At 39.7% G+C, this 27,763-nt stretch overlaps 1 protein-coding gene across 1 annotated transcript in view; it reads right to left on the bottom strand.

Moving 5' to 3' along the window:
- The window catches only part of LOC149156747 (peroxisomal nicotinamide adenine dinucleotide carrier-like), a 96,391-nt gene extending 72,153 nt beyond the window's left edge, over positions 1-24,238 (bottom strand). Inside the window, exons 1-3 of the mRNA XM_089438540.1 lie at positions 23,880-24,238; positions 23,656-23,772; positions 23,491-23,565 (exon numbers count right to left, since the gene is read on the bottom strand). Of these exons, the coding sequence (XP_089294666.1) occupies positions 23,491-23,565; positions 23,656-23,772; positions 23,880-23,960 (273 nt within the window). The 5' untranslated portion in view covers positions 23,961-24,238. The remainder of the gene's footprint in view (positions 1-23,490; positions 23,566-23,655; positions 23,773-23,879) is intronic.
- Positions 24,239-27,763: the final 3,525 nt, after the last annotated feature.

Below are 27,763 nucleotides of genomic sequence, written 5' to 3'. Positions count from 1 at the left end.
CCATAATATCAAGCTAACCATGGGGGAATATGTATTGAATAGTCCAATGCTTTCCATTCCAAATGGTGGTGTTGATGTTGTACTAGGAGTCCAATGTTTAAAATCTTTGGGGACGATAGCTTTTAATTTTCAAGAACTTTTCTTGAAATGTTTTTGGGAAGGACAGGAAGTTGAATTAAGGAGTATCGCGGGGAAACCAGGAAAGATAATCAACTCTAATGGCATGACAAAGCTTCTGAAGAAAGAACAACGGGGAGTAATTGCACAATTATGCTCACTATAGGTTCAAACATTGAAACCATCTATTTCTCCAGAACTCCAAAAAGCTTTGGACAATCATTCCAAAGTATTTGAGACTCCCAAAGGCCTTCCACCTATTTGTGATCATGATCATGATATTTATTTGATTCCAGGAAGTGTTCCTCCAAACATCAAACCTTACAGATATCCCTATGCCCAAAAGAGTGGAATTGAATGTATGGTTGCAGAAATGCTAGAGGCTGGTATAATTTAACCTAGTCAAAGTTCTTTCTCTGCTCCAATAGTATTGATGCACAAGAAGGATGGATCATGGTGTTAGAAAATCAAAAAGGCAGAAAGATTTTCTTGATCTTGATAATTACTTGTGATGTTTCTTATTATTACAATTATTTATATCTTCTTTCTTTAGTTCATCAAGGAATTGCCAAAAGCAGCAGCACATAAAACAATAAACATCAGATGTAGGCACATGCTAGGGAAAACCCCCCTCGAGGGGAAAACCCAGTCAAGAAAATTCTTCATTTCAATAGTATTCTTTGAGACGTTTCACCCTAGACCAAGACCAGACCTTCCCTCTACACCAAGTCAGCGTCCCAGAATTTCGACCTCTTTCCAGCAACTTCGACTAGGCAACAGGTTACAGCAACTGGCAGCTTCCGGCAACAGTGAAACTTGGAATACTTCGATCTCCCAATCCAAGACACGAAACAAAGAGAGAGAGGCACCAAAATTTCGATTTTTCCTTTCTCCTTAGACTTCCCCAAACTTGCATTTACTTCAGCTCCCCGGCAACAAACTTCGCACATTTTCCCAGCTACAAGACAACTTTGCACTTCTTCCCAGCTACAAGAGAACTTCACTCTTTTTCCCAACTACAAGAGAATTCGAACTTGTGTGTGAATGATGCTCCAAATGAGTTCGATGAGCTTCCTTTTATAGGCTTCTTATGGGGTCGAATAGGGTCCTTAGGCCGACTTGATCTTCTTCTAGGCCGACATGGTGTGGAGGATACATAATTCATATTTGACTCAATACTTAACCTTTTTACATGATTCAAAAGCCCAAGAAGGGTCTCTTTAAATGTACAATTACTCTATAGTCTCAGAATAAATCCTAAAAGTCCTCAATGGGGACTTTGACTTAAAACATGGTGACCCAAGCATGAAACCCATGCTTTAATAAGTCACAATAAACAAGTACATTACATGATGACTCAAGTACATTAATGAAGACCGAACATAGTTACATTTTCCAAACCTCCCACTTAACTAGGGAAGTATTCATAATGTACAAATACAATGGAAAATCTCAAACTATATGAACCATGAAGAACTTTAGGCACCGCAATGCCATGGACTAGATTCCTAACCAGGGAAATCTATCCAAACAGCCACTCAAAAGTTCAGGCACCACAATGCCATGGACTAGATTCTTGACCAAGGCAATCTATCCTGGTGGGACTAAGATGGACTCAAGCTTTCAGCCCCTTTAAGTACTCTCAGACTTACTTGCTAACCATCAACCCAAAAAATTCAAGTGTGTATCCAAAATAGAGCTCAATAACCAACACCATCTTTCCAACTTCGGGGCTCAGACATCAACACAAAGTGTCAACCAGATGTCTTCCCAGGCAATGCTTCACTCACAAAGCCTCAACACCCCTTGCTCCAACAAATCAAGAATGACCAATCTCTCCCAATCAAATTGATTGGTTACCAACATACTATCAAAACCTTCGAGAGATTCACCTGTACAAACACAACACCAATCAATAATATACTTTCACATGTACATAATCAAGTAAAAACCTTCGGGGTCTTTTAGACAACTTGATGTTGCTTCTCAACTTTTCATAGTAGGACTATCAACCGAATATTTGACAGAAGATTCCTCTATCATATACTTTCCTTTCCTACTTCTCATGCAGCGACATATCCTCCGAAACTCATTTTTCAATTAACACCAAGCTATGCCCTCCCTTTCAACCAGGAAGCACCTCTTCATCCAAATTCCCTCTTAATCTAAGGGAGATCTCTTCTATTCATGCTTCCTCCGGGAGATCAGCTTCTTCTTTTTGACATCAAAGAATCTTTCACAGCTTCCAACCGTTTCATCAAAGTTATTATCATTCTTATCATGCTTGTCACATCGAGCATCTTCACCATGTTGAAGATTGTGTACCTGCACAACTTAGATAGCAAGTAAATCTACAGAAGTATGATGTTAACCATATTGAAATTAAGAAAGCATTTCATCTTTATACATATCACATACCCAAACTCAATTACAAACAAGAGACATATACTCTACAACATCTTGCTAGGGATTTTATCATAAACCTTAGACTACTTCATAACACTTTTCATTCCATCTAGGGTTTCAATGTTTCTTCCAAAGGTATGACATACCTTCCTTCAACATATAGCAAACCCTAGAAACAATTCACACAAATATAGATCTACAAGGCATCTAACAACCTTTCAAAATTCATATGTTAGACTTCTCACTAGAGATTTATACAAATCTAGATTTCATACAAACAAATCAATCAAAGTTAATCACAACATAGTCATTAACATGACCAGCTTCCACTAGGGTTAGTTGCAAACCCTAGATTTTCGATGAATCATCAAATCCATCTGAAACTCAAACTTCAACAATCTTTCACAAATCTCAAATTATCATATTGTCAACATTCATCAGAGATTTTTACTTTGACTAAGGTTCAACTCCAAAACCCTAGAATTCCATTTTCACAATTTCAACAATCTTACACAAATCTCAAATCATCATATTTCAGAGAGTCTACTTTGACTAAGGTTCAACTCCAAAACCCTAGAATACCATTTTCACAATTTCAACAATCATTAGAAACATAGATCTTAGATTGTTACAATTCACACTATACAATTTTACTACTAGGATTTAACTACAAAACCCTAACTTATTATTTTCAACAATCATTTAATAGATTTCAAATTGTTATATCACACATACTAGACAATTTAACTTCACTAGGGTTTAGCTACAAAACCCTACATTTCCAAATATCATCATCCTAGAATCTCATGTTGATTTGGGGTAGCATCGGATGTGCTCTAGGCCTCAAATTTTGCAAGGAGGTTTAGACACAGGTATTCCAAAGAACCCATAAAGTGTTTTAGGAAATTCCACCCAAAAGTGATTTTATTAAAATAATTAATATTTTTAATGGGGTTCCTAAGTCTAAATTTAAGAAAATTAAAATATTAATGGGTATTAATCTAATCAGGGTGAAACTTCTAGATAAAGCCATGGATCAAGTCAAAACAATCTAAGCCTTTGATTATGTTTTAATCTAGGTCGTTGGTTGTCCAACAGGAAGATATAAGAAGGGGCTTTAGGGTCATTTGGAAAATACAGAGAGAGACATAGATCAAGAAATCGATTTTCTGAAGTGAGAAGTTCTCAGGAGGAAAAATCGATTGAGGAGATCTCTTGCAGCAGAGGGGCAGGGATAGTTGGGTTGGAGGATCTTCTCTAGAACCCCAAATACTCAACAGAGAGGCAAAGATACACCAGTGGAGACAGCGCGGACCCAGGGAGGACTGACGCTAAACTAGGAGGGCCCACGCGGTGCTTGACGCAGTGCTAGAAGGGCCAACGCAGAGGAAGAGTTGTCCTCCTACAGAAATTTGAAACTTGTCAGGGGCAGCCGGATCAGCCGGGAAGGTTGACATCAGAGCTCCAGGAGGCAGTGAGACCCAACGCAGAGCCTCAGAGAGCTCCATGCAGGCCCACGCAGTTACCGCAAAGGGCAGCACAGTTGTAGCTTGGGATAGTCAGTTCAGTTGTCGGATTAGAGGGATTTGTCGGGTGAAGTGAGGTAATCTCACTAAGTTTTCAGGGAGTGTCTTTTTCTCTGTAACTGGATTGTCGGAAGGGCATCCAGAGTTGTATTCAGAACTACTGCTTAATAATAACAAACCCTCAGAGTTGTTGCACCGGTTTTCCCGAATTGGGTTTTTCCAGGGACTATTTGTCCAAAAATAACTGTGTCCTATGTGTTGTATTTTTCTTTCTTGCTCAGTATTTTGTTTCCGCATATATGTTAATTAAGTGAAGGTTGTAGATGTATTTGCTTCGATATTTACCATAGAGCACAGTAAATAACTTGCATGAATTAACAAGTAGGAGAAGTAACATGAGGTTGCTGCAGTAGGGATTCCGACTTAGGAATTTTCACGTGGTATCAGAGCTAGTGCAGGTGAGACAAGAAGAACAGAACCAAAAACCCCAACACTAGGCAAAAGGGGAAATCGAAAAGCTGCAGGAGGCAGCAAGTCGAAACCCTAGAGGGTTTGTGCAGTTCTAGCCGGAGGGCCGAAAATTCAAGGTAGTCACTCTCCGAGTGAGTTGACGGAGAGAAAGAACTTCCAATTCGAATTTTATCGTGGCAGAGGAAGTAGTGTTGAGCCTCAGCGTAAGGAGCAGTTGTTGGGACGTAGTTTTTTCAGTGCAAAGTTTTGCCGGGCTAAAAGGCGTCAAAAGAAAGAAGAAGAGCATATTGAGGGAATACTTCCTCAGTGATTTCTTGCCGAGGAAATCAGCGTTTCTCAATCGCTGAGCAGCAGCTTACCAGCTCCATCAGGGAGTGTGTAAGGCAGCCTAGGAGCTACGCAGTAGGGAGAAAGAGGGAGTTGTTCAACAATTTTCGGAGGAGATGGCAACCAGTGGCTTGAGGGATCAGGACAGGTTGGACGAGGCTTCCAACTATGCCATCTGGAAGGCTAGGATGACTTTCCTTCTAGATGAGCATGCCCTCAAGATGTATGTTGATAATGTGGTAGTTGTCCCAGCGGATGCAGATCCACTGAAGAAGTACAAAGCTGAGATGGCTAAGGCGAAGAGGATGATCCTGGATGGAGTCAAGGATCACGTGGTGTGCCACGTTGCAAGCAAAGGGACCGCTAAGGAGATGTGGGATGCCTTGGCCACATTGTATCAGGGATCTTCCGAGCAGCGGAAGATGAGATCTTCTCAGATGCAGAAGGGAGAACGTGTGGATCCGTTCCTCACGGAACTGAAGGAGACCCGTGATGAGTTGTCAGTTGTGGGGCATACACCTCAGGACTCGGAGTTAGTGAGACTGGCTCTAAATTTCATTTCAGATGATTGGCAGATCTTTGTCCAGAGTATCCTGGGCAGAGCAGCATTGCCAAATTGGGACAAAATGTGCACAGCTCTGAAACAAGAAGCGCTGAGGAGAGCCCTGCTCAAGGTCAAACTTGATGGGAGCAGCAGCAGCAGTGGGTCGAAGCCCAAACTAGAGGAAGAGGATAACGTAGCCCTTGCATTGAAAGGACAACAAGGGCAACAGAGACATAAGAAAGACATTTCCATGGTGAAGTGCTTCAGATGTGGCGAGATGGGCCACTATGCATCCCAGTGTCCTTTGAAAAAAAAGGACAAGGATGAGAAGCATGATCCCAAGGTTGCAGCTACGAAGATCGACAAGGAGTTTGCCATGACAGCAGCGATACCTCCAGGAGGGAGATGCGTTGATTTGGAGTTGTAGTCAATAGGACTGCAGATGGGCAAGATCCTTGAGGAGCCCACTTCTTGGATCATCACCTAGCTACAGGAGCCCAGATTTAGAGTAGCGGGATGAAATAGTGTTAGATGGTGCCGAGGAGTGTAGGAGGCACAGTTGCAGTGGCTAGTAGCGCCAGGGACCGAGCAGCGCAGAGGAAGGTTGACAGCAGTGCAGTTGGCACAGATAGTAGAGGTCAGCAGCAGCGCAGAGGATGCAAAGGGTCAGCACAGAGACTAGCAGCAATCAGATTCCAACATTCACATGGTGAACACAGTTAGTTCATTTGGGAGGCTTTTCCGTAGCTGAGCAGCAGCAAGAGGAGAAGGATGCAGTGCAGATGCAGTGTTGGGAGGAAGGACCAGCAGCAGCACGGATGTATAGGGAGTTGCAATATATATGTAGCATTGGCAGTGGCAGTGTCAAAGGCAGCAGTACAGTAGCAGCAGCAATGCAATGGTTGATGGACAGCATGTCAAGCATCAGCGGCGCAAGAACTATGCTTCAAAGTCAGCACAGTATGCAGTAGCAGTGTATTGCTAGAGCACATTCCTCGCTAAGAGGGAGTGTTGATTTGGGGTAGCATCGGATGTGCTCTAGGCCTCAAATTTTGCAGGGAAGCTTGGGCACAAGTATTCCAAAGAAACCATAAAGTGTTTTGGGATATTCCACCCAGAAGTGACTATATTAAAATAATTAATATTTTTAATGGGGTTCCTAAGTCTAAACTTAGGAAAATTAAAATATTAATGAGTATTAATCTAATCAAGAGTGAAACTTCTAGATAAAGCCATGGATCAAGTCAAAACGATCTGAGCCTTTGATTATGTTTTAATCTAGGTCGTTGGTTGTCCAACGGGAAGATATAAGAAGGGGCTTGAGGGTCATTTGGAAAATACAGAGAGAGACAGAGATCAAGAAATCGATTTTCTGAAGTGAGAATTTCTCAGGAGGAAAAATCGATTGAGGAGATCTCTTGCAGCAGAGGGACAGGGATAGTTGGGTTGGAGGATCTTCTCTGGAACCTCAAATACTCAGCAGAGAGGCAGAGATACACCAGTGGAGGCAGCGCAAACCCAAGGAAGACTGAGGCTAAACCAGGAGGGCCCACGTAGTGCTCGACATAGTGCCAAAAGGGCCAGCGCAGGGGAAGAGTTGTCCTCCTGCAAAAATCCGAAACTCGCCGGGAGCAACCAGATCAGCCAAGAAGGTTGATGTCAAAGCTCAGAGCCTGCGCAGAGCTGACGTAGCACCTCAGAGAGCTCCACACAAGCCCACGCAGTTACTGCGAAGGGGCAGCACAGTTGTAGCCGGGGATAGTTAGTTCAGTTGCCAGATCAGAGGGATTTGCCGGGTGAAGTGAGGTAATCTCACTAAGTTTTCTGCCAGTGTCTATTTCTCTGTAACTAGATTGTCGGAAGGGCATCCAGAGTTGCATTCAGAACTACTGCTTAATAAACAAACCCTCATAGTTGCTGCACCAATTTTCCCGCAATGGCTTTTTCCGAGGACTATTTGTCCAAAAATAATTGTGTCCTATGTGTTGTATTTTTCTTTCTTGCTCAGTGTTTTGTTTCGACATATATGTTAATTAAGTGAAGGTTGCAGATGTATTTGCTTCGATATTTACCATAGAGCACGGTAAATAACTTGCATGAATTAACAAGTAAGAGAAGTAACATCGGGTTGTTGCAGTAGGGATTCCAGCTTAGGAATTTTCACATCTCAGACAAGGATTTCCATTCAATCCTAAGACTTATGACCATCAATAACTAGGTCAACACATATATCTAGGAATTCATAATCATTCATAAGCATAATATATGTCCAACAACATTAATACATCTAACCTAGACCAAGCTAGGGTTTCGACCAAAAAGGACATATCTATACATGCCTAGATTTCATCATCATGTAAATATCTTTCATATCAAGTGTTAGTCAAACCCAACTTCACAATGATCAATAAGAGTTAGACACACAACCATCTTGATTACACTAGGGTTTGATCAGACAAACAAGCCCATACCAAGGAAAACATTTCTAAGACAATATAAAGATCTTGTTCACACATTCCACCAAACCCTAATGAGCTGGGGTTTCAATGTAGAAACATAGCAAATCCAACATTACCAAAACTTCAAAGGTTTGGAATCTTAGACCTTATCATTCAACCCTAACAAATTAGGTTTTTCCCGATCATACCAAAATCCCAAACATGACATCATCAATAAAACCTCAAATAGCATTTCACAATATCCCTAATAAGTTTAGGGTTTCAGACATTCACAATAGCATACCCTTTGGTTAGGGTTTTCCAGAACCTGTCTAGGGTTCTACAAAATCAGTTAAGAATATGAGTGGGGTGGGTAGATTTATCAAGAGATGAATCACCCAAAACAAGAATCATTATGATTCAATATAGCTAGACATAATATTAGTAATAGATTGTGAAATGAAAAATCCTTTCAATATAAAGAAATCAATGTATTTAAAGCATACCTTTGTTCCTTGACCAACCTTTTCTTGACAGATCCTCCTTCTTGTAGATGTTTCCCCTAGTCAAGGCAATAAAGGGAGAAAGGTGATTAGTATTTAATATAATCAAAACTAAATGAATGTATGAACCCAAAACTGAAAATACATGAAATACTTATCTTTGGGAGTTGTTGGGGGCTCTCTCCAAAGCTTGAGGGATACCTACAAACTTATAAAAACAAAAAATGTCTTTTCCAAAATATGTTAAAAACCTACAAATTCTAAAACATATAAAATAAGATATATAAAGCTACAAGCAAAGGACTTAGTAGTGTAAGTCCCTAATGTCGGGTTCTTTGTGCTTGACTTTGTTTGGGTCTCCTTCTTCAGCAAAGTTGGTTTGATCCCGTCCTCTCTTCTTATTCTTTGGATTCTCAGGACAATCACTCTCGTAGTGACCCTTCTTATGACATTGATAGAACTCTATCTTAGACATGTCAACTTTCTTCCTTGGTCCCTTTGATATGTTTCCTTTATGATTGTTGATTTTTGGTAGCATCGAATGTGCTCTAGCCTTGAAATTTGGTGGAGGGGCTAAGGCACATGAGATCTCCAAGACCCAGAAATCGTTTGGAGAAATTCCACCAAGATGAGGAGTTATTAAAATAATTAATATTTTTAATGGGTTCCTAAGTCTAAACTTAGGAAAAATAAAATATTAATGTGTATTAATAAAGATAAGGGTGAGAAGCTTCTAAGAGACGAGGATCAAGTCTGTTTTAATCTTATCTGTTGATTAGAGATGTAATCTTAGCCATTGATTTATCAACAGGAAAAGTATAAGAGAAGACTTGAGGACCATTTGGAGACACACTGGCAGATACTCAGTATCCCAAGGAAAATCGATTCTCAAAGAGAAGGAGATCGATTTCAGAGGGAGAGTTGCAGGGTGGAGGAAGAGGTGGACATCAGCAGCAGCCAGTGACAGAGGAAGAGGTGACGCAAGGACATAGAGAGAGAGTGCAAAGGGAAACACGGTCCACGGGAGACGTAGCCATCACGCAAGGGTAACGTAGAGGGATGCAGAGCCACGCTAAGCCACGCAGAGTGACGCAAAAGTGACGCAAAAGTGGGAGAAGGGTCTCCAAGGTGTTAGAAAGTTTCCAAGGGAAAGTCTCAGGTGTTTTCTCTCAGTTTCTCTGTAAAATCATTCCTTGTAGAAGCGATTGTTACTGAAGATTAATAAAACCCTCATCTGCTACACCGGTCTTCCCACATTGGGTTTTTCCAGGGACAATTGTCCAAAAACAACTGTGTTGATGTGATTGGTTCTTGTGTATGGATTTTCTCTATGTAATTATGTGATAACTACAGTGGAATTTATTTTAATATTTGCTGAAGGGATATCGTAAATAACTTATTGTGAAGAATAAGTAGGTGAAATAAATCAGTAGTTGCAGTAGAATTTCAGGTTAAAAATTTTCACTTGGTATCAAAGAAGAGATCAGGTAACAGGAGAGAAGAATCGGCTATGGGTCAAGAGCATGATGCAGAGGCATCAACTCAAAGAGACTCATGCAGATTTCAGAAGATAGCACAAGGGACACAGATCACGATTATTCTATGTTAGCTTCCACACTGAAAGAAGAAGTCACTTACCTAGCAAGCTCTACCTCCTCTAAGGTATGGTACATAGATAGTGGAGCTTCCTGGCATATGACAGGAATTCGAGAATGTTTCTCAGATTATCAGGAAGAAAGGATGAATTTTTAGATCACCATGGGAAATAAGGCAAAGTGTACCCCCGTAGGAAGAAGTACTGTAGTCTTTCAAACCGAAGCAGGAGAGCGGCTTCGAGCAACCAATGTGCTGCGGAATGAACTTACTCTCCGTATCTCAACTTCAAAACAAGGGCTATGACGTTTTCTTCATTAAGGAAAAAGTATATGTCAAACACTCGAGTTGGAAAAAGAAGGCCCAGATTGGAATCAGAAGTAACAGGCTGTATAGATTACAGCTAGAATCTCCAATGGCACTGATAGGCAGCAATGGGGATAAAGATTTGAATGAACTATGGCACAGGAGGATGGGACACTTACACCATGGGGCTCTGAGAATTCTCAGGAAAACAGTGTCAGGAGTTATGGAATTAAGTACCAAACGAGATGATGTATGCAAAGGGTGCGCTCTAAGCAAGTATGTCAAAGCAGCGTTTTCCAAAAGTAAAAATAGAACTAAGAGTGTTCTAGGATTGATACACTCAGACATCTATGAACCAATGTCCACAAAAGCTCTTAGTGTTGCCGAATACTTCATCACCTTCATCTGACAGGAAAGAAGATAAGAGTGTTGCGCTCAAACAATGGTGGAGAGTATGTTGACAAGGACTTCACCGATTTTTGCGCTAGGGAAGGCATCAGAAGAGAATGGAAAGCTCCCTACAATCTGGAGCAAAATGGAGTAGCAAAAAGGAAAAATAGGACTATTGTGGAAGCAGCTAGGGCAATGTTGTATGATCAGGATATGCCCAAATCCCTGTGGGCAGAAGCATGCAGCACAGCAGTTTATGTCTAGAACAGGACTCCGCACAGAGCATTGGACAAAATCACTCCGGAAAAAGTCTTCACCAGGAAGACACCTGAAGTCAGTCATTTTAGGATATTTGGGAGTTTGGCGTATTGTTGTATACCCGAAGAAAAGAGAAAGAAATTAGATCAAACTGCTGAGAAAAGATATCTTGTGGGATATAGCGAGAATGCTAAGACATATAGAGTCTATCTTCTAGGGAGTAGGAAGGTAGTAGTTCAACGGGATGTAAAGTTTATGGAGGACAGAGCTTTCAAGAAATGCCTTCCGAGGAGCAGTCAAAAGACGATCCGTTGGTCCAACCACTTCGACCAGCAGAAACTAGTACCAACAATTCTCCTAAAGGCAAAGCTTCAAAACAAGAGGAATCTCAAGAAGAGGAAGAGTTGATAAATGTACCCACCAGGGTTGCAGGAATCGCCCCCCCCCCCCCCCGGATCCTAACCCGGAACCGCGACCCGTGCGGAATCGTTTCGGAATCTCGAGGCGAAGCGCGATTCCAAATTGCAGGTGGCGCGATTCCGTTTTTTAAACACGCTTCCTGGTTTTTAGGTGGCGGTGGCCCGGATCCGCGCTTCGGAGGGCGATTCTGGCATCCGGTTGCGCCACGCAACCCGCCCGGAAGCGCACGCAACCCGCACTCGGATCTCGGTGAACTCTCTCGGTGTACTTTGTTCTGGCATAACTGAGACCACACAGTAATACACGCTCAACATACCTTGTCTCGACGTAAATGTGATTCCACAGAACCATACTCTCGATGCACACTCTGTTTCAGCATACTAAACAGGCAGCATTTCCATCATGATGAAGATCTTAATGCAGGAACAAAATCACAGTCTTGGCCTCGGCATTCTGAACGCACAACTGTAATCACGGGCTCACTGTCTCGGCATGTTTGACGAGGATCACACAGAAGTACACACAATCTCGACATACATATTATAAAGAGGATCATATACTCTCGGCATAATTATGATGATAAGGGTAACAGTGATATCCTCTGTCAAGAAATCGTGTAAACACAGTCATGATCTTAATAAAGGCAGAGTTACAAATCTCAGTATGGCTCTCATGGATAGATAAATATCTCAATATAGATTTTGTTAGTATAATGGTGATCTCAATGACTCCAGTGAAGGTGTAGCAATTCTTAGTGAAGCATGAAGTCCTGGTGTCAACACAATACGCTAAGTGTTGAATACCACTTCGTGCTAGGTCTCAGTCCCATGTCAAGTATATCATAAAGACCAAATAAGGAGTCAAAATACCTTAGGATTTAAGATGATAAAGTAGTTTCGAAAGCCATAATAACATACAGTTTGGAGCAGTTTTTGTCATGCTTGGTGCTGGACAGTGCAGGAAGGATACTAGTGATGGGCAGCTCAAGCAAAGGAAGCATCAAGGTGAAGATCCCCTCTTCACTTGCCAAGTAAGTGTCTTTCATGTTTAACCAATTTTTGGTTTAATGACTTTATTTTGCAAGAAAATAGAAATACTGGAGGAAAGTCATAGTCCTCATGAAAAAGGTCCTATGTTTGTAATAGCTAGAATATAGATGATTGTTGTACATACTAGTAACTACAATGGAATCATGGATGCCATATCTATCTTGATTTATGCAAAAATATGCATGTTTTCATGTCTTCTACAATTAATTTGGTATTTGGGATGTTTGTTTTGAGTATAAATGCAAAAAAATATAAAAATATATATATATATAGCAGACGCTTCCGCGGACGCTTCGCTTCCTAGATTTTTGGAAAATGACGCTTCTGCGCTTCCGCTTCGCTCCCGCTTCGTGCAACATTGGTACCCACTACCAGTGGAAGAACAGGTTGGTAACTCCGACAGATTCTACTTGATGCAAAGGACTTCATTGGTGCACCCAGGAATGATAAAAGGGAGCGAAGACAACCAGACAGATGCTAGGCCCTAGTAGCTCAGGTTGGGGAACCTTCTAGTTTTCAGGAGGTTGTTCAGCATCAAGTATGGGTAGATGCCATGGTGGAGGAATACAGTTCTATAATGGTCAATAATGTCTGGGAAGTGATACCTAGGCCTCAGGACAGGTCAGTGGCAAGTTCGAGATGGATCTACAAAGTCAAATATGTTGCAGACAACAATGTGGAGAAATACAAAGCCAGGTTTGTGGCTAAGGGGTATGCTCAGAAGGAAGGGATAGAGTACGAAAAAACCTTCGCCCCAGTAGCCAAGTATACTTCTATTAGAACCGTGATATCCCTTGCAGCACAGATGGGGTGGGAGATTCACCAGATGGATGTTAAGATGGCATTCTTGAACAGGGTGATAGAAGAGGAAGTATACATTGAACAGCCAGAGGGTTTTGAGACACATGAGAAGAAATCTCATGTATGCATATTAAAGAAAGCCTTGTATGGGCTTAAACAGGCACCTAGAGCATGGTACGGTCAAATCAATGGCTACTTGCAAAAGATGGGGTTCGTCAAGAGTGACGCAGATCCTAATCTCTACTATCTTGTCGTAGAGAATGCGCCTTTAATCTTGGTATTATATGTAGATGATCTTTTCCTGACAGAATCATCCAGGCTCATCAAAAACTGCAAGAAGAACCTAGCCACAGAATTTGACATGAAGGATTTGGTATAGATGCATTATTTCCTGGGGTTGGAAGTTTGGAAGCACAAGGGTGAGATCTTCCTTGGACAAGGGAGATATGCTACATAGATCTTGAAGAGATTCGGAATGCAGGACAGTAGACCTATGGCTACTCCAATGATCCCCAACTGGAAGAAGATTGATGCATCAGAAAACAAAGACGTTGATCCCACCTTGTACAGGGAACTTATAGGGTCCTTGATGTATTTGGTCAATATCAGGCCAGACATTTGTTACACTGTCAACACCCTCAGTCAGTTCATTGTGGAACCCAAGAGGTCACACTGGGCAGCAGCCAAATATGTTCTCACGTATATACAAGGAACAATCGAGCATGGACTATTGTACACCCAAGGCAATGACATCAAGCTGAGTGGGTTCACTGACGCAGATTGGGCTGGAAGTTCAGTAGATCGGAAAAGTACAACTAGGTATTGTTTTAACATTGGATCAGGAATGACCTCCTAGTGTAGTAGAAAATAGAAATTTGTGGCTCTGAGCTCAGTTGAAGCAGAATATATGGCAGCTAGCACAGCTTCGTGCGAAGCCATATGGCTTAGGAAATTGCTTGTGAATCTATTCAGGAGAAAAATGGAAGCGACCAGGATTTTGTGTGATAATCAGAGTTGCATCAAGCTCTCTAAAAATCCAGTATTTCATGATCGGTCGAAGCACATTGATATCAGGTCTCACTTTGTTAGACACTGTGTCCAACGAGGGGCTGTACAGTTGAGGTACACACCTACAAGAGAACAGGTGGCAAACATCCTCACTAAGGCTCTAGGAAGAACAAAGTTTGTTTATTTTAGGGAGAAGATGGGGATTGTGAAGAATCCATTTCAGTAGCAGAAATGGATAGGTATCAGGAGTTGCAGTGTAGCAGTTAGCAGTGGCAGTGCTATGGATAGCATGATGCAACGTGTTGAGAGGGAGCTGCAATACAGATGTAGCAGTGGCAGTGGCAGTGTCATGGGCAGCAGTACAAGAAGCAGCAGTGCAATGGATGTGGGGCAGCAGGCCAAGCATCAGCACAGAGGACTGATGTGGAGGATCAGTGTGATGCTTCTATGATGAAGCATTGCAAAAGCACATTCCTCGCTAAGAGGGAGTGTTGATTTTTGGTAGCATCGGATGTCCTCTAGCCTTGAAATTTGGTGGAGAGGCTAAGGCACATGAGATCTCCAAGACCCAGAAATCGTTTGGATAAATTCCACCTAGATGAGGAATTATTAAAATAATTAGTACTTTTAATGGGTTCCTAAGTCTAAACTTAGGAAAATTAAAATATTAATGGGTATTAATAAAGATAAGGGTGAGAAGCTTCTAAGAGACGAAGATCAAGTCTATTTTAATCTTAGTCGTTGATTAGAGACTTAATCTCGGTCGTTGATTCATCAACAGGAAAAGTATAAGAGAAGACTTGAGGATCATTTGGAGACACACTGGAAGATACTCAGTATCCCAAGGAAAATCGTTTCTCAAAGAGAAGGAGATCGATTTCAGAGGGAGAGTTGTAGGGTGGAGGAAGAGGAGAGCATCACCAGCAGCCAGTGACAGAGGAAGAGGTGACACGGGGACATAGAGAGAGCGCAGAGGGAGACGCAATCCAGGGGAGTCGCAGCCATCATGCAAGGCTAACGCAGAGGGACGCAGAGCCACGCTGAGTGACGCAGAAGTGATGCAAAAGTGGGAGAAGGGTCTCCAATGTGTCAGAAAGTTTCCAGGGGAAAATCTCAAGTGTTTTCTCTCAGTTTCCCTCTAAAATCATTCCTTGTAAAAGCGATTGTTGTTGAAGATTAATAAAACCCTCATCTATTGCACCAGTTTTCCCACATTGGGTTTTTCCGGGGATAATTGTCCAAAAACAACTACGTTGATGTGATTGGTTCTTGTGTATGGATTTTCTCTGTGTAATTATGTGATAACTACAATAGAATTTATTTTAATATTTGATGAAGGGATTTCGAAAATAACTTATTGTGAAGAATAAGTAGGTGAAATAAATCAGTAGTTGCAGTAGAATTTTAGGTTAGAAATTTTCACAATGATGAGCAACATAAGCATTTGATACTCCTTCAGGATTGGTAACCATTGAGATCCTTAGTTCTTCTTGACTACAGGCGGTCCATAATTCTTCAAAGGTGGGAGCTACCTTCCAACTATTGAGGCCTGCAGCAAATGCACCCCAAGAGGGTGGCAATCTTAATAGAGCAATGATCACAAGTTCTTTGTCTGGAACAATCTCATCAATGGCCAAGAGATCATCCCTAAGTCTAGCTATCTTCACAAAGAAGGTTGCCACAATATCTTCTTTAGTCATCTTTGTAGTCCTTAGCTCATTCTTCAAACTTGCTACTTGACCAATATTCTTAATAGTAAACAGCTTCGACAAGGCTTCATACATTTCCTAAGCATGATCAATGTTAGCTATGAATGGGACAAGATTGTCCTTTATCCCTTCTACCATCAGAGTCATGGCCACCAATTCTAATTCCCTGAATTTCATTTTGTCGACATCACTAGATTCCTCTATAGGTTTCTTTACATTTCCTCTTACCAAGTCCAGTACCTTGTTCTTTTCGAGGATTAGGTCAATCCTCTTCTTCCAGGACCTGAAGTTAGAGGCTCCTTCAAGTTTGTTCTCACCCTTGATTGAGTTAGACATCTTCCTTGAATATAATAGACTCCTTCCCTGAGATAGTCCCTATATATGGATCAAGTGCTTCAGACTACCTTTTTTTTCTTCCTTCTTCACCAAAGCTCTGATACCAAGTTAGAAAAACAGAAAGGCAGAAAGATTTTCTTGATCTTGATAATTACTTGTGATGTTTCTTATTATTACGATTCTTTATATCAAGTAATGTTTCTTATTATTACGATTCTTTATATCTTCTTTCTTTAGTTCATCAAGCAATTACTAAAAGCAGTAACACATAAAACAATAGACACCAAATGTAAGCACATGCCAGGGCAAAACCCCCTCAAGGGGAAAACCCAATCAAGATAATTCTTCCTTTCAATAGTATTCTTTGAGACTCTTCACCCTAGACGAAGACCAGACCTTCCCTCCACACCAAGTCAGCCTCCCAGAATTTTGACCTCTTTCCAGCAACTTCGACTAGGCAACAGCTTACAGCAACTGGCAGCTTCCGGCAACAATGAAACTTGGAAGACTTTGATCTCCCAATCCAAGACATGAAAGAGAGAGAGAGAGAGGCACCAAAATTTCGATTTTTCCTTTCTCCTTAGACTTCCCCAAACTCACATTTACTTCAACTCCCCGGCAATAAACTTCGCACCTTTTCCCAGCTACAAGACAACTTCGCACTTCTTCCCAACTACAAGAGAATTTCGCACTTTTTCCTAGCTACAAGGGAATTCGAACTTGAATGATGCTCCAAATGAATTCAATGAGCTTCCTTTTATAGGCTTCTTGTGGGGTCGAATAGGGTCCTTAGGCCGACTTGATCTTCTTCTAGGCCAACGTGTGTGGAGGTTACATAATTCATATTTGACTCAATACTTAACCTTTTTACATGATTCAAAAGCCCAAGAAGGGTCTCTTTAAATGTACAATAACTCTATAGACTCAAAATAAATCCTAGAAGTCCTCAATGGCGACTTTGACCTAAAACATAGTGACCCAAGCATGAAACCCATGCTTTAATAAGTCACAATAATAATAATAATAAATTCTTTTCTTTATTCTTTAGACAAGTACATTACATGATGACTCAAGTACATTAATGAAGACCGAACATAGTTACATTTTCCAACACATGGCATATGTGTCCGGATTATAGGGAGCTCAACAAGCTCACTATTAAAGATAAATTTCCCATTCATGTCATTGATGAATTGTTGGATGAATTACATGGAGCAATTTATTTCACCAAGTTGGATCTTCGTTCAAGATATCATCAAATTAGAATGAAGAATGAAGACATTCTAAAAGCAACATTTAGAACTCATGAGGGTCATTATGAATTTTTGGTCATGCCTTTTGGTCTTACTAATGCACCTTCTACATTTCAAGGTTTGATGAATTCCATTTCCAAACCCTTAGAAAATCTGTGTTAGTATTTTTTGATGATATACTAATCTACAACAAGTCTTGGAAGGATCATGTTCAACATGTTGACAGGGTGCTCAAACTATTGGAGGAGAAACAATTATATGCAAAAACCTCCAAATGTTTCTTTGGAGTACAAGAGGTGGAATATTTGGGTCATATTGTATCTCATGAGGGTGTTAAGGTAGACCCTAACAAAATTAAAGCCATTAAGGAATGGAAAATCCCCACAACCATAAAGCATCTTCGAGGATTTCTCGAGTTGATAGGGTATTATCGCAAGTTTGTTAAGAATTATGGGAGAATAACAGCACCTCTAACAACATTACTGAAGAAATATGCATTTTCTTGGACTCCAAAAGCAACTAAGGCCTTTGAACATCTTAAAGAGGCAATGTGCCAAGCATCGGTCTTAGCTACGCTAGACTTCACAAAAACCTTTATTGTGGAATGTGATGCCTCAAGAAATGGAATTGGTGTTGTTTTAATGCAAGAAAGAAGACCCATTGCTTTTGAAAGTCGTCCAATCAAAGGAAAGTATTTACACAAACCTATTTATGAGAAGGAAATGTTGACAATACTACATGCACTAAAGCAATGGAGACCTTACCTAATGGGAAGACACTTCAAGGTAAAAACAGATCATGATAGTCTTAAATACTTTTTGGAACAAAGATTATCTTCAGAAGAGCAACAAAAATGGGTCACAAAGATGTTGGGTTATGACTTTGAAATCATCTACAAAAAAGGGAAGCAAAATGTTGTTGTAGATGCACTCTCAAGAAAGGATGAGGATGTGGAAGCATTGCTTTGTGCCATTTCTATTATCCAACCTGATTGGATAACCGAAGCAAGGGATGAATGGAAAAATGACGAAGAGGTGTGGACACTCATTCAAAAATTGCAACAAGATCCCAATACATCTGATACATTTAGCTGGAAAAAAGATTCATTATGGTACAAAGATCGCTTATATCTTTGTAAGAATCACCAACTCAAGCAAAAGGTTCTTTGGGAATTGCACACCTCACCCTTAGGAGGGCACTCGAGATTTTTAAAAACTTACCACGACGTCAAGAAGGAATTTTTTTGAGATGGCCTTAAATCTAATATTCAAAAGTTTGTGGCAGAATGTTGGGTTTGCCAGCATAATAAAGTTGAGACAATTAAGACACCAAGTCCGTTACAACCTTTAGCCATTCCAAGTCAGCATTGGGAGGAGGTCTAAATGGATTTTATCGCAGGTTTACACAAGTCTGAAGGAAAGAGTGTCATCATGGTGGTAGTTGATAGATTTACCAAGTATGCACACTTTTGTGCATTATCTCATCCTTTTAAAACCAGTACAGTTGCTACTGCATTTATGGAATTCAAAAGCTACATGGAAACACAAAGATTATCGTAAGTGACAGAGATCCCATTTTCATTAGAAATTTTTGGACGGAATTATTTTCTTGTCTTGGTACTCAATTATCTCATAGCTCATCTTATCATCCTCAATCTGACGGGCAAATTGAGATAGTTAACAAATGTTTGGAAGGATATCTTCGTTGCTTTGTATCTGATAAACAAACACAATGGGTCAAGTGGTTACCTCTACCTGAATGGTGGTATAACACTTCCTTCTATTTTGTAGCAAAAATGACCCCATTTATGGAACTTTATGGATATCATCCACCATCCATCACATCATCTTTAAGAGATTCAAGCAATGGAAGATCACATCGAGCATCAACAACAAGTTCTCCAACTTTTAAAGGATAACCTCACTCTGGCGCAAAATCGAATGAAACAACACGCAGACCAACATCGAAGTGCAAGAAGTTTTGACGCAAATAAATGTCCTTCAAGCAAGCTAAGAAGGATAATAAATTATCACCCAAGTACTATGGTCCTTACAAGGTGTTGCAAAAGATTGGTACTATGGCATACAAAGTGGAGTTGCCTGCAGATTCCCGAGTACACCCAGTTTTCCATGTTTCATGCTTAGAGAAGGTTATCGCTGACAAGCTCCCAGTTCAAACAGTGTTGCCAGAACTTGACGAAGAAGGAAAAATCATATTTGAGCCTGAAGCAATCACGGAAACAAGAACCCGACAGCGATGGAATCGATTAATTTCAGATTATCGCGTTAAGTGGAAGAACTTACCTTTAGGCACCTATTGAAGGTGAAACAAGCTTTGGGTGTTATGGTGATGACTAATGCATGGGGTGTAATGAGCATTGGTAGAGATGGTGCTAATGTAGTTAAGGAGACCATTCTTGAGAGTCATTTTGGGTCCCAGGTTAGATATGTTTTGCAATCCACCAAGCCAATTTATCATGTGATTAAGTTTGTAGATTCAAATCGCCCAATCAATGGGGAGATGTATGAGCAGATGGATTGCATGCTAAGGAAAATTCGTTGAGCCTGTAGATGTCAACTTCTAGAATCATATTTGTGTAGAGGTGGAAAAGCAGTGCGAATACTAAACATTCCACTACATGCCTTAGCATTTGTTCTTACACTTAAATTCTATCATGTATTATGGCTTTCATCACCAACACCTAGTTGGGGGACCAAGAAAAAATCACACCAAGATCCAGAGGTTTAGGCTAGTTATATGAAAGCATTAAACAAATTGATCCCTGGTGAGGAGTGTGACACCATAAGGACATAGTTTGGCAACTACATCCTTTACAATGGTGCCTTTTGAACCAACCATGCAATCAGAGATCAAGGGAATCTATCTTCTATTGAGTGGTGGAACATGCATGGCGGTGCTACCCCATAGCTATGATGTTTGGCAACACAAGTACTCTCATAGGTGGCGAACACTTTTTTTGCGGAAGGGTGTTGGAGCACCTAAAATTTCATATATAATGTCAGATGAAACAAGTTGAATGTAAACCAATCAAAGAGCTTGGTTTATGTTCATTACAACTAGTGATTGTCATCCCATCACTATGAGGAGGCAAAGACAAATAAAGACTTGATGGTTTGAGACAAAAACGATAAAACCCACAGGTAATTTGGAGGATCGAGTATTGTATTTAGAGCAATTGGATGATTTCTCTTATGGATGATAATAATCGTGTTGAGATGCCAACCCCCATCCAATGCCATGGTCCCCATGTCTAGGATTCTAGCTACAACAGCAAAGGCTCCATCTTTAGTTTTGCAACTTCCACTTCCACCTACTTCACTACCACCATGTGGAGGCCACACTGCAATCGTGGTGTTGTAAGGAGGAGAGAATAGTAGATAGAATCATAGATATTAGAAAATTGTTTCTCCTCTTTCACTACTTTATTTGTCATAGATGATAGATTAATATTTGGACCTTGCGGTCTCATACTTCAATGTGTAGATGGTCTATTTTGTAAACATTACTATTTGGTCGAGTTGATAGTTGTTGGATAACCTATTTCAATTATAGTCTAAATTCTATTATATGGGTTAAAATTTGTGTTTGTTTGTAATTGCTAGAATCTAAGCAGTTGATGCTCAAATGATTACTCATTAATGTACTATGGATGCAATTTCTATCTTTATTGATATATAAATATGCATTTTTTCAAATATTCTGCAACTAAATTGTCATAGAACAAAATATATATATATATATATATACATATAGAGAGAGAGAGAGAGAGAAAGATGCTCCTGGGATGCTCCTGACACTCCTGCTTTCAAAATTACTCCCACTCCACTATGCACTCTGGCAACCTTGCCCATAAGAATAACAAAAGAACAAAAACGAACAAAAGTTAAGGAACAAGGAAGGAAAGAACCTTGCATAATTTCCAAAAGACGAATATATAAATGGAGGAGGTAGGTGTGCATGGATATGAAGTATTGTCAACATATTCACTAAGCTCTTACCTTCATGATACCTTTCAAATCATGAGGGAGGAGTTAGGTCCCCCACTTCTCTCTCTCTCTCACACACACACCACTAATCCCTCCACTTCTTCCTAAGGCAATGATTCCTATCTCCATTTTCTATTAATTCACTTTGCTGTGCTTACATCATGATTCCCTCATAGCTTTACCTAAAAGTACAACTATAGGAAAAGCAAAATACACTACATGCTATCCACATTAACTAGTGGAGCCTTGGTCTTGGAATATTTATAACATCACATAACTTATATACACAAATATTTGCATCCCCTTGACTCTACCAGCTATGCACACATTGATCCATGAATAAGAGTGTCAAAATGGAGTACTACAAGAGTACAACAATAAAGTGGTTACATTTACCCTATGTCTAGACATGATTAACACATAAATATTAATCTAATTTGAAGTGAAGATTTTAATGTGAAACATAGAATAAGATGTGGAAAGAATTATGAAATATGCAAAGCAAACCTCGAACTGTAACTTGTGAAAATATAGACTCATATCCTCTCTTCACATTATGTTTATACTCAGTGAGGTATAGTTTAAGTAAGAACTTACACAAAGATTCCTTCCTTCGTCCAACTCATCGTGGCTACTGAAAGGGATAAACACCTAACCATTACTGCACAAATAGATGATCACAAATCCATCTAAAAGTGTCCCTCAACATGCCAACTTCTAAGTCATGTCGAGTTTGGGATTATTATTTCTCAATAGTAACAACATCGCAATACTTTGACTCATGAACATATCATCAACTTCTACTTTTCATTCTTGGATGCTAGGAGAGCTTTGGCACTAGCTCCAAATTTCCACTCTCCCCCCTCGCAATTTCCACTCTCAATCCTAGCAGGAACATCCAAAGGCCTCCACTAATCGCTCCCCATATGCCCATCGAACCATTCTCATGGGGCATCGTCGAATAGATTTTCCAGCGCAGGCATTGCCATTCTTGGCTTTGAGGATTGTAGCTCCTTTACTCACTTATAACCTATTCCATTACTGCTTTGACATAATATTTTATAGTTGACTCCCAACAATATGTAGGGTTTTCCTCTTGCTCTTTTAGCTTTAGGCTTGTTTATTCTAATCTAAAGAAATTCATTTAGTTCTCCTTATATTGGTATGTTGTACTTTCAAATCTTAAATTGACACAATCGCAAACTGTGAAATTGAATATTTTGCGTATAGATGGAAGCTCGCTATATATGCTTTTCCTTGTTCTAGATTCTAGAGCACCAATCTAGGATCAAGCAAAGTGAAAAGGAAAAAAATATATATCATGGCCCCCATTTTCTTAAGATAGATTCAACATGTACCTCAAATTCGTTATATATATGTTTGAATCTTGCAGGTTTGCCTCCAAAGTCTACGTGCTCTCACAAGGGGGCTGCTGTGAAACAGTAAAATTGTGGTTGAAAAGTAGGGCCCAGCCTTGCACCTTCAAGTATCAAATGGTGTTCCACCATTTTAGAAGTGGTGGATGCTAACCAATTAAGACTTTGAAAGCATAAGAATTCTTTTAAACTACATATACGATAAACAGTGAACACTAAATGGAAAATAACACATAATAGAATATATAATTATCTATAATATTTTCCCTCCTAATCTTAACATTCATACAACAAAATTTAAAAGCTTAGCATTTCAAGAACTCAAAATCCAATCTAGAAACAATAACGACGATAATAGTCAATTGTTTTCAAACGGGAGTTTCAAGTCTGGTCGTATAAAAGTTGTCCAACTTGCCTGTTTTTTAAATCGTACCCAACTCGCGGGTTTTTTATTCCATTATTTTCACTGATTATATAAGTGCTGCAAATGAAACCCGCCGAACTTGACCAACTTATAATTTAGAGTCTCTATGCCCGGCCACGGGCAGTTTAGAACCTGAGAACACTATAATTTTGATATATTGATCGAAATATATATTGCATTCAAGCATAAATTACTTGTCCATTAGGTTTTCAAATGGCATTTACTGACCTGAGATGCAGTAGTGCCCACTAGAGAAGGCGTAAGCCCACTGTACAACCCTCCCCATCCTTCTTCAATAATGACCTGGACGAAAAAATATTTAAAATAAATAAATCAAATCACATATGGATATAGAACTGTATAACCGAGCTCAGATTTCCCAGGTATTGAGACCTGATACATCTGCTGCAAAGTGCCGACTGGCCGTTTGGGCAGAGCTGTAACTGCACTTGTTGGATTCTCATTGGCTGCCCTCTTTGCCCTACGCTCCGTCTGTTGGCGTGTATTCACCTGTTTACAAAACAATGAAAGCCTAGCTTAATCCCACTGGTTCATTCAATTTTTGTTAAATTTAAGGGCAAATTTACAGAAACTCGTTGATAATTGATCTAACTCACGGTCTGTATAGGATATGTGAGGATTTGGGCGATAATGCCACCTCCGGCCCCGGCCAATGCATTCACCAGGGCATCAGACATGTTTATGATTTTTTTTGGTTGGGCTGTGGTCCGGCTGTAGACCAGCTGAGATTTTTCGCAACTTGGCTTAATTCGATTCCCAGCCAATTCTTTTTTTCAGAGGAAAAAAAAAGACTGGAATTGCCCAGCCAGTTCTTATGCAACTGAACAAGGAAAGAGTTGGGAGCTATCCAATAAATCCATGAAGTCTGATAAATAAGCCATGAATCCTTCTAATAAAAGTGTTGGACTGAGGACTCTGTCCAATGAAAAGGAGTGGGCTCCAAGGTATTGAATCTGGTTGGTCTGCATTCTAAGTGTGATTTTTAAGACAGTTACATGCTGATGTTAGCCATGGTGACAAAGCGTACCGAAATGCGGACAGGACCTACGTCTCTTTCGGACTAAATTCCAATGAGCATGGAATCTACATGGTCATTTGAATAATAATTAATGAACAAAATTTTAAATGGTTTAATATTATTAAAATAATAATAACACCGTGATAAAATAGTTTGGGGACACTCGATTAAGGGTCACAACAAATAAGGAATCATTAATAAGTTATTCACATCCTAATAAATTTTATTATTTTTAATAGGAAAACTAATAATATTATTTTATTTATTATTATTATTATAGTAATAATATTAATTTTTTTATTTAAATATTTTTTATAAAATTTTATCACATTTTTTTATATCTAAAAATGTTTTTATAAATTAGAGGAAGCAAAAGAGCAAGAGGCACGATTCATTATCTCCATGAATATGTAGGGATTAGGTATGCATAAAGACTAGGTATTGGGACAAACAATAAAGTTGAATTTCTTACACTATGGAAAGGTTTAGCTGTGGCCAAAGATTAAGGTATTCAAAAGCTTAAAATTTTAGGAGATTCTATGATAGTAATTAGAATGTTATTTAAGTCTATTACATCAGTTGATTCTACACTTCCCCTCGTAGTAAAAAGAATAATCTTTCTCTTGAAAAGTTTTGAAGAAATCTCCTTCTACCATATCTTAAGACACCTTAATGAGTTGGTCGACAGTTTGGCCAATCAAGGAGCAAGGTTAAGCATAGGTGTATTGGAATTAAATAGTATTAGCAAAGGCCATACCCCAGTGCCATAAGTTATGATCATGTATCAACGGTTATCTAAGGTCAGCAGTAGATGGGATCACAACCATTGGGAATTTAATTCCTGCATTCACAGTGGTCTGGCACTAAGAATTAATGTGGGTACACTTGGAGTCCTCATGAATATACTTGATAAGCCTGGACGTTTTGCTTTGTTCCCCAAGCCTATCTTGGCCAGATCGTCACACAGTTGGATGGATTCGAGCCTTAGCGATGCAAGTTCCCATAAATTTATATTAATGACGATGGGACGACATTTATTCTTCCCTCGTATCTTCATTAATTCAACATAGGGAATGTTGGTTTGGATCCTTGCGGACAGGTCTAAGATTGTCATGGAGATCAACAAAGATCCATGTTTAACGACGATAGTGGTGAGGGATGGGGAATGTTCGGTCGACAGGGGGTCTATATATGGTAACTCCTCCAGGTATTTGGCCAGTCACTCTAATTTCCTCTAAGTGCTTCTTGAGTTCTGATTTGTCGTTAAGCAGTGTAGCGATGGCAACGGAAGGTTTTCATTCCCTGGAGGACAAAGCAACAAGGTGGAAGAGGGTGGCAAAATTCCTCTTCAAATTCTTGATGAGTCGTCTTGATGTCCTTACCCATCAGAGAGAGTGATAGGGCAACAAAGGCAACTCTGATAGAGGCAAAATTCAAGAGTTTGGAGGCGAGTGTTGAGAGGAATTTTATCACGCTTGAGGTAGAATTGATGTCCCGCAGCTTAGATCTTGTCAAATACAGCCTTTTCATAGAGTTCAACAAGTTTTTGACAGGGAAATTTGTCCTTGGCACCAAGGAGGCTCAAGAACCAACTAGAGTGGGTGTAGCAGTATTACAAGTATGCATGTCTTAGTAGCCCATCTTGACTTCATCCTAATATTAATTAATCAAATAGTGCTTTGTTGGATGGCCTTCCATCATGACATCTTTGTAGACTTGAATCAGTTATCTACATATTAATATCTCCAAGGCCTTCATGGGTGTCAAGGGTCCTTTAATCTTTTTATTTGTCAAAGTTGTCATGCCTTCTTTTGGGAGATGTCTTTGATGGATCTTGTCAGATAATGATTCTTTGTGACCATGGTGTTCTAACATCTTTGATCTCTTTCTTCATTTGTTTCTTCATTGATTGTTTAGTCAACCATCTCATACTCCTTATGAGGGTACTTCTTCGTGTTGACCTTCATTGGTTTGTAATCCATGCTTTCGAGCTTGTCATTGGTGAAAGAGATCCTTTTATACTTGATCATGTTTAGAACTATTCCCATGATTCAATAATACATATGATGACATGTCTAAATATTAATGCATGCATACCTCATATTAATTCTTCTTTTGATCATCTCAGCGTCTTTTGTTGGTCCTTCTTGATTGAGATTGCCTCAATTTTCTTGCTTCATCTTTTCTCGCCTGCATATCATCCTTTCTTTGAATCCCATGAATGGAACTCCTATTGAGACATCTGCTCTTATTTATGAACCTTCTTTTGAAGATTCTGTCAGAGGATCTTGAAGACCTTCATCCTGCAAATGCTTCTTCCTTTTTGATGATGGAGGCTTTCTAATATTTAATCATGATCAATTTTCTTTCATCGTGGATGAGGTCCTTTAATAGGTATATTCTTTCCACATTAATATATTGAGTTGTATCTACATTCATGCTCCTATATTCCAGAGGATATCTTTAAACCATGCATTATATCCTATTTTTATATGCTCCTATGATACTCAAAACATTGAAAGAAGACTTATGTAAAGAAGTTGACTTAGTCATAGTAGAGATCTAGAGGATCTTCCTTCTTTTGCTTCTTGTCTTCTTCTTTCACTTCTTGAGTTATGTGAGCTTCTTCCCTTTTTCTCTTGTTGTTGTCCTTCTTAATCTTGGGACAGTCCCTTTTGCAGTGTCCATATTCTTGACAGCCAAAGCATTGGACTTTGGACATATCTCTGTTGCTTGTTCCTCGTAGACCAAATTTGTCAAATTTTCCCTTTCTCTTGGCCATGGTGGCAAATGCTTGCTCTTTTGATCCCACGTCATCCTTGGCTTTGAGTCTAGTCTCCTCAATTTTTCATAGAGACCAAAGTTCACTTAGTGGGGTAGCTTCCTTTTTGGCATATATGCTTGATGTGAAGTTGCCCCAGTCCTCAGGTAAAGCATTGAGTAATATAGTTGTCGTTTCTTTGTCAGACATGACTTCCCCTAGTTCTTGAAGTTGATCTCTCATCGAAGAGATCTTCATGAAGTAGGGATTTATTCCTTCCTTTGATATCTTCATCTTGTACAAATCATTACGTAGAGATATCACTTCTCCAATTGTGCTTACCAAGAATAGCTCTATTAGTTTATCATAGATTTATTTTGATGTTTCAAATTTGGAGACATAAGGAATGAGAGAGTCCTTGATAGATTCTATTAGAATCCTTTGAGCTCTTGTCTCATCCTTATTGTACTTTGCTAAGGCTTGAGTTTTTTCCTTAGCAGGGATAGTGATATTCCCTTTGATGAGGTCTAGAAGTTCATTCTCCTTGAGAAGTAAATCAGTCCTCTTCTTCCATGCAAGGAAGTTAGTGGTCCCAACCAATTTGTTGCTTTCCTTGCAAAAAGACATTGAGGTATGTTCAGGAGGGGACATATATATACTTACTTGATAGAGTTTGTGATGTAGTAGTCTTGCTTTCTTCT

Source organism: Pinus tabuliformis, chromosome 9, assembly GCF_031772625.1.
Source record: "Pinus tabuliformis cultivar Carrire ecotype Pingquan chromosome 9, CPIR1, whole genome shotgun sequence".
Classification (NCBI taxonomy): domain Eukaryota; kingdom Viridiplantae; phylum Streptophyta; class Pinopsida; order Pinales; family Pinaceae; genus Pinus; species Pinus tabuliformis.
Note: the sequence above shows the minus strand (reverse complement) of the source record. Positions and strands in the feature narration are given on the sequence as shown.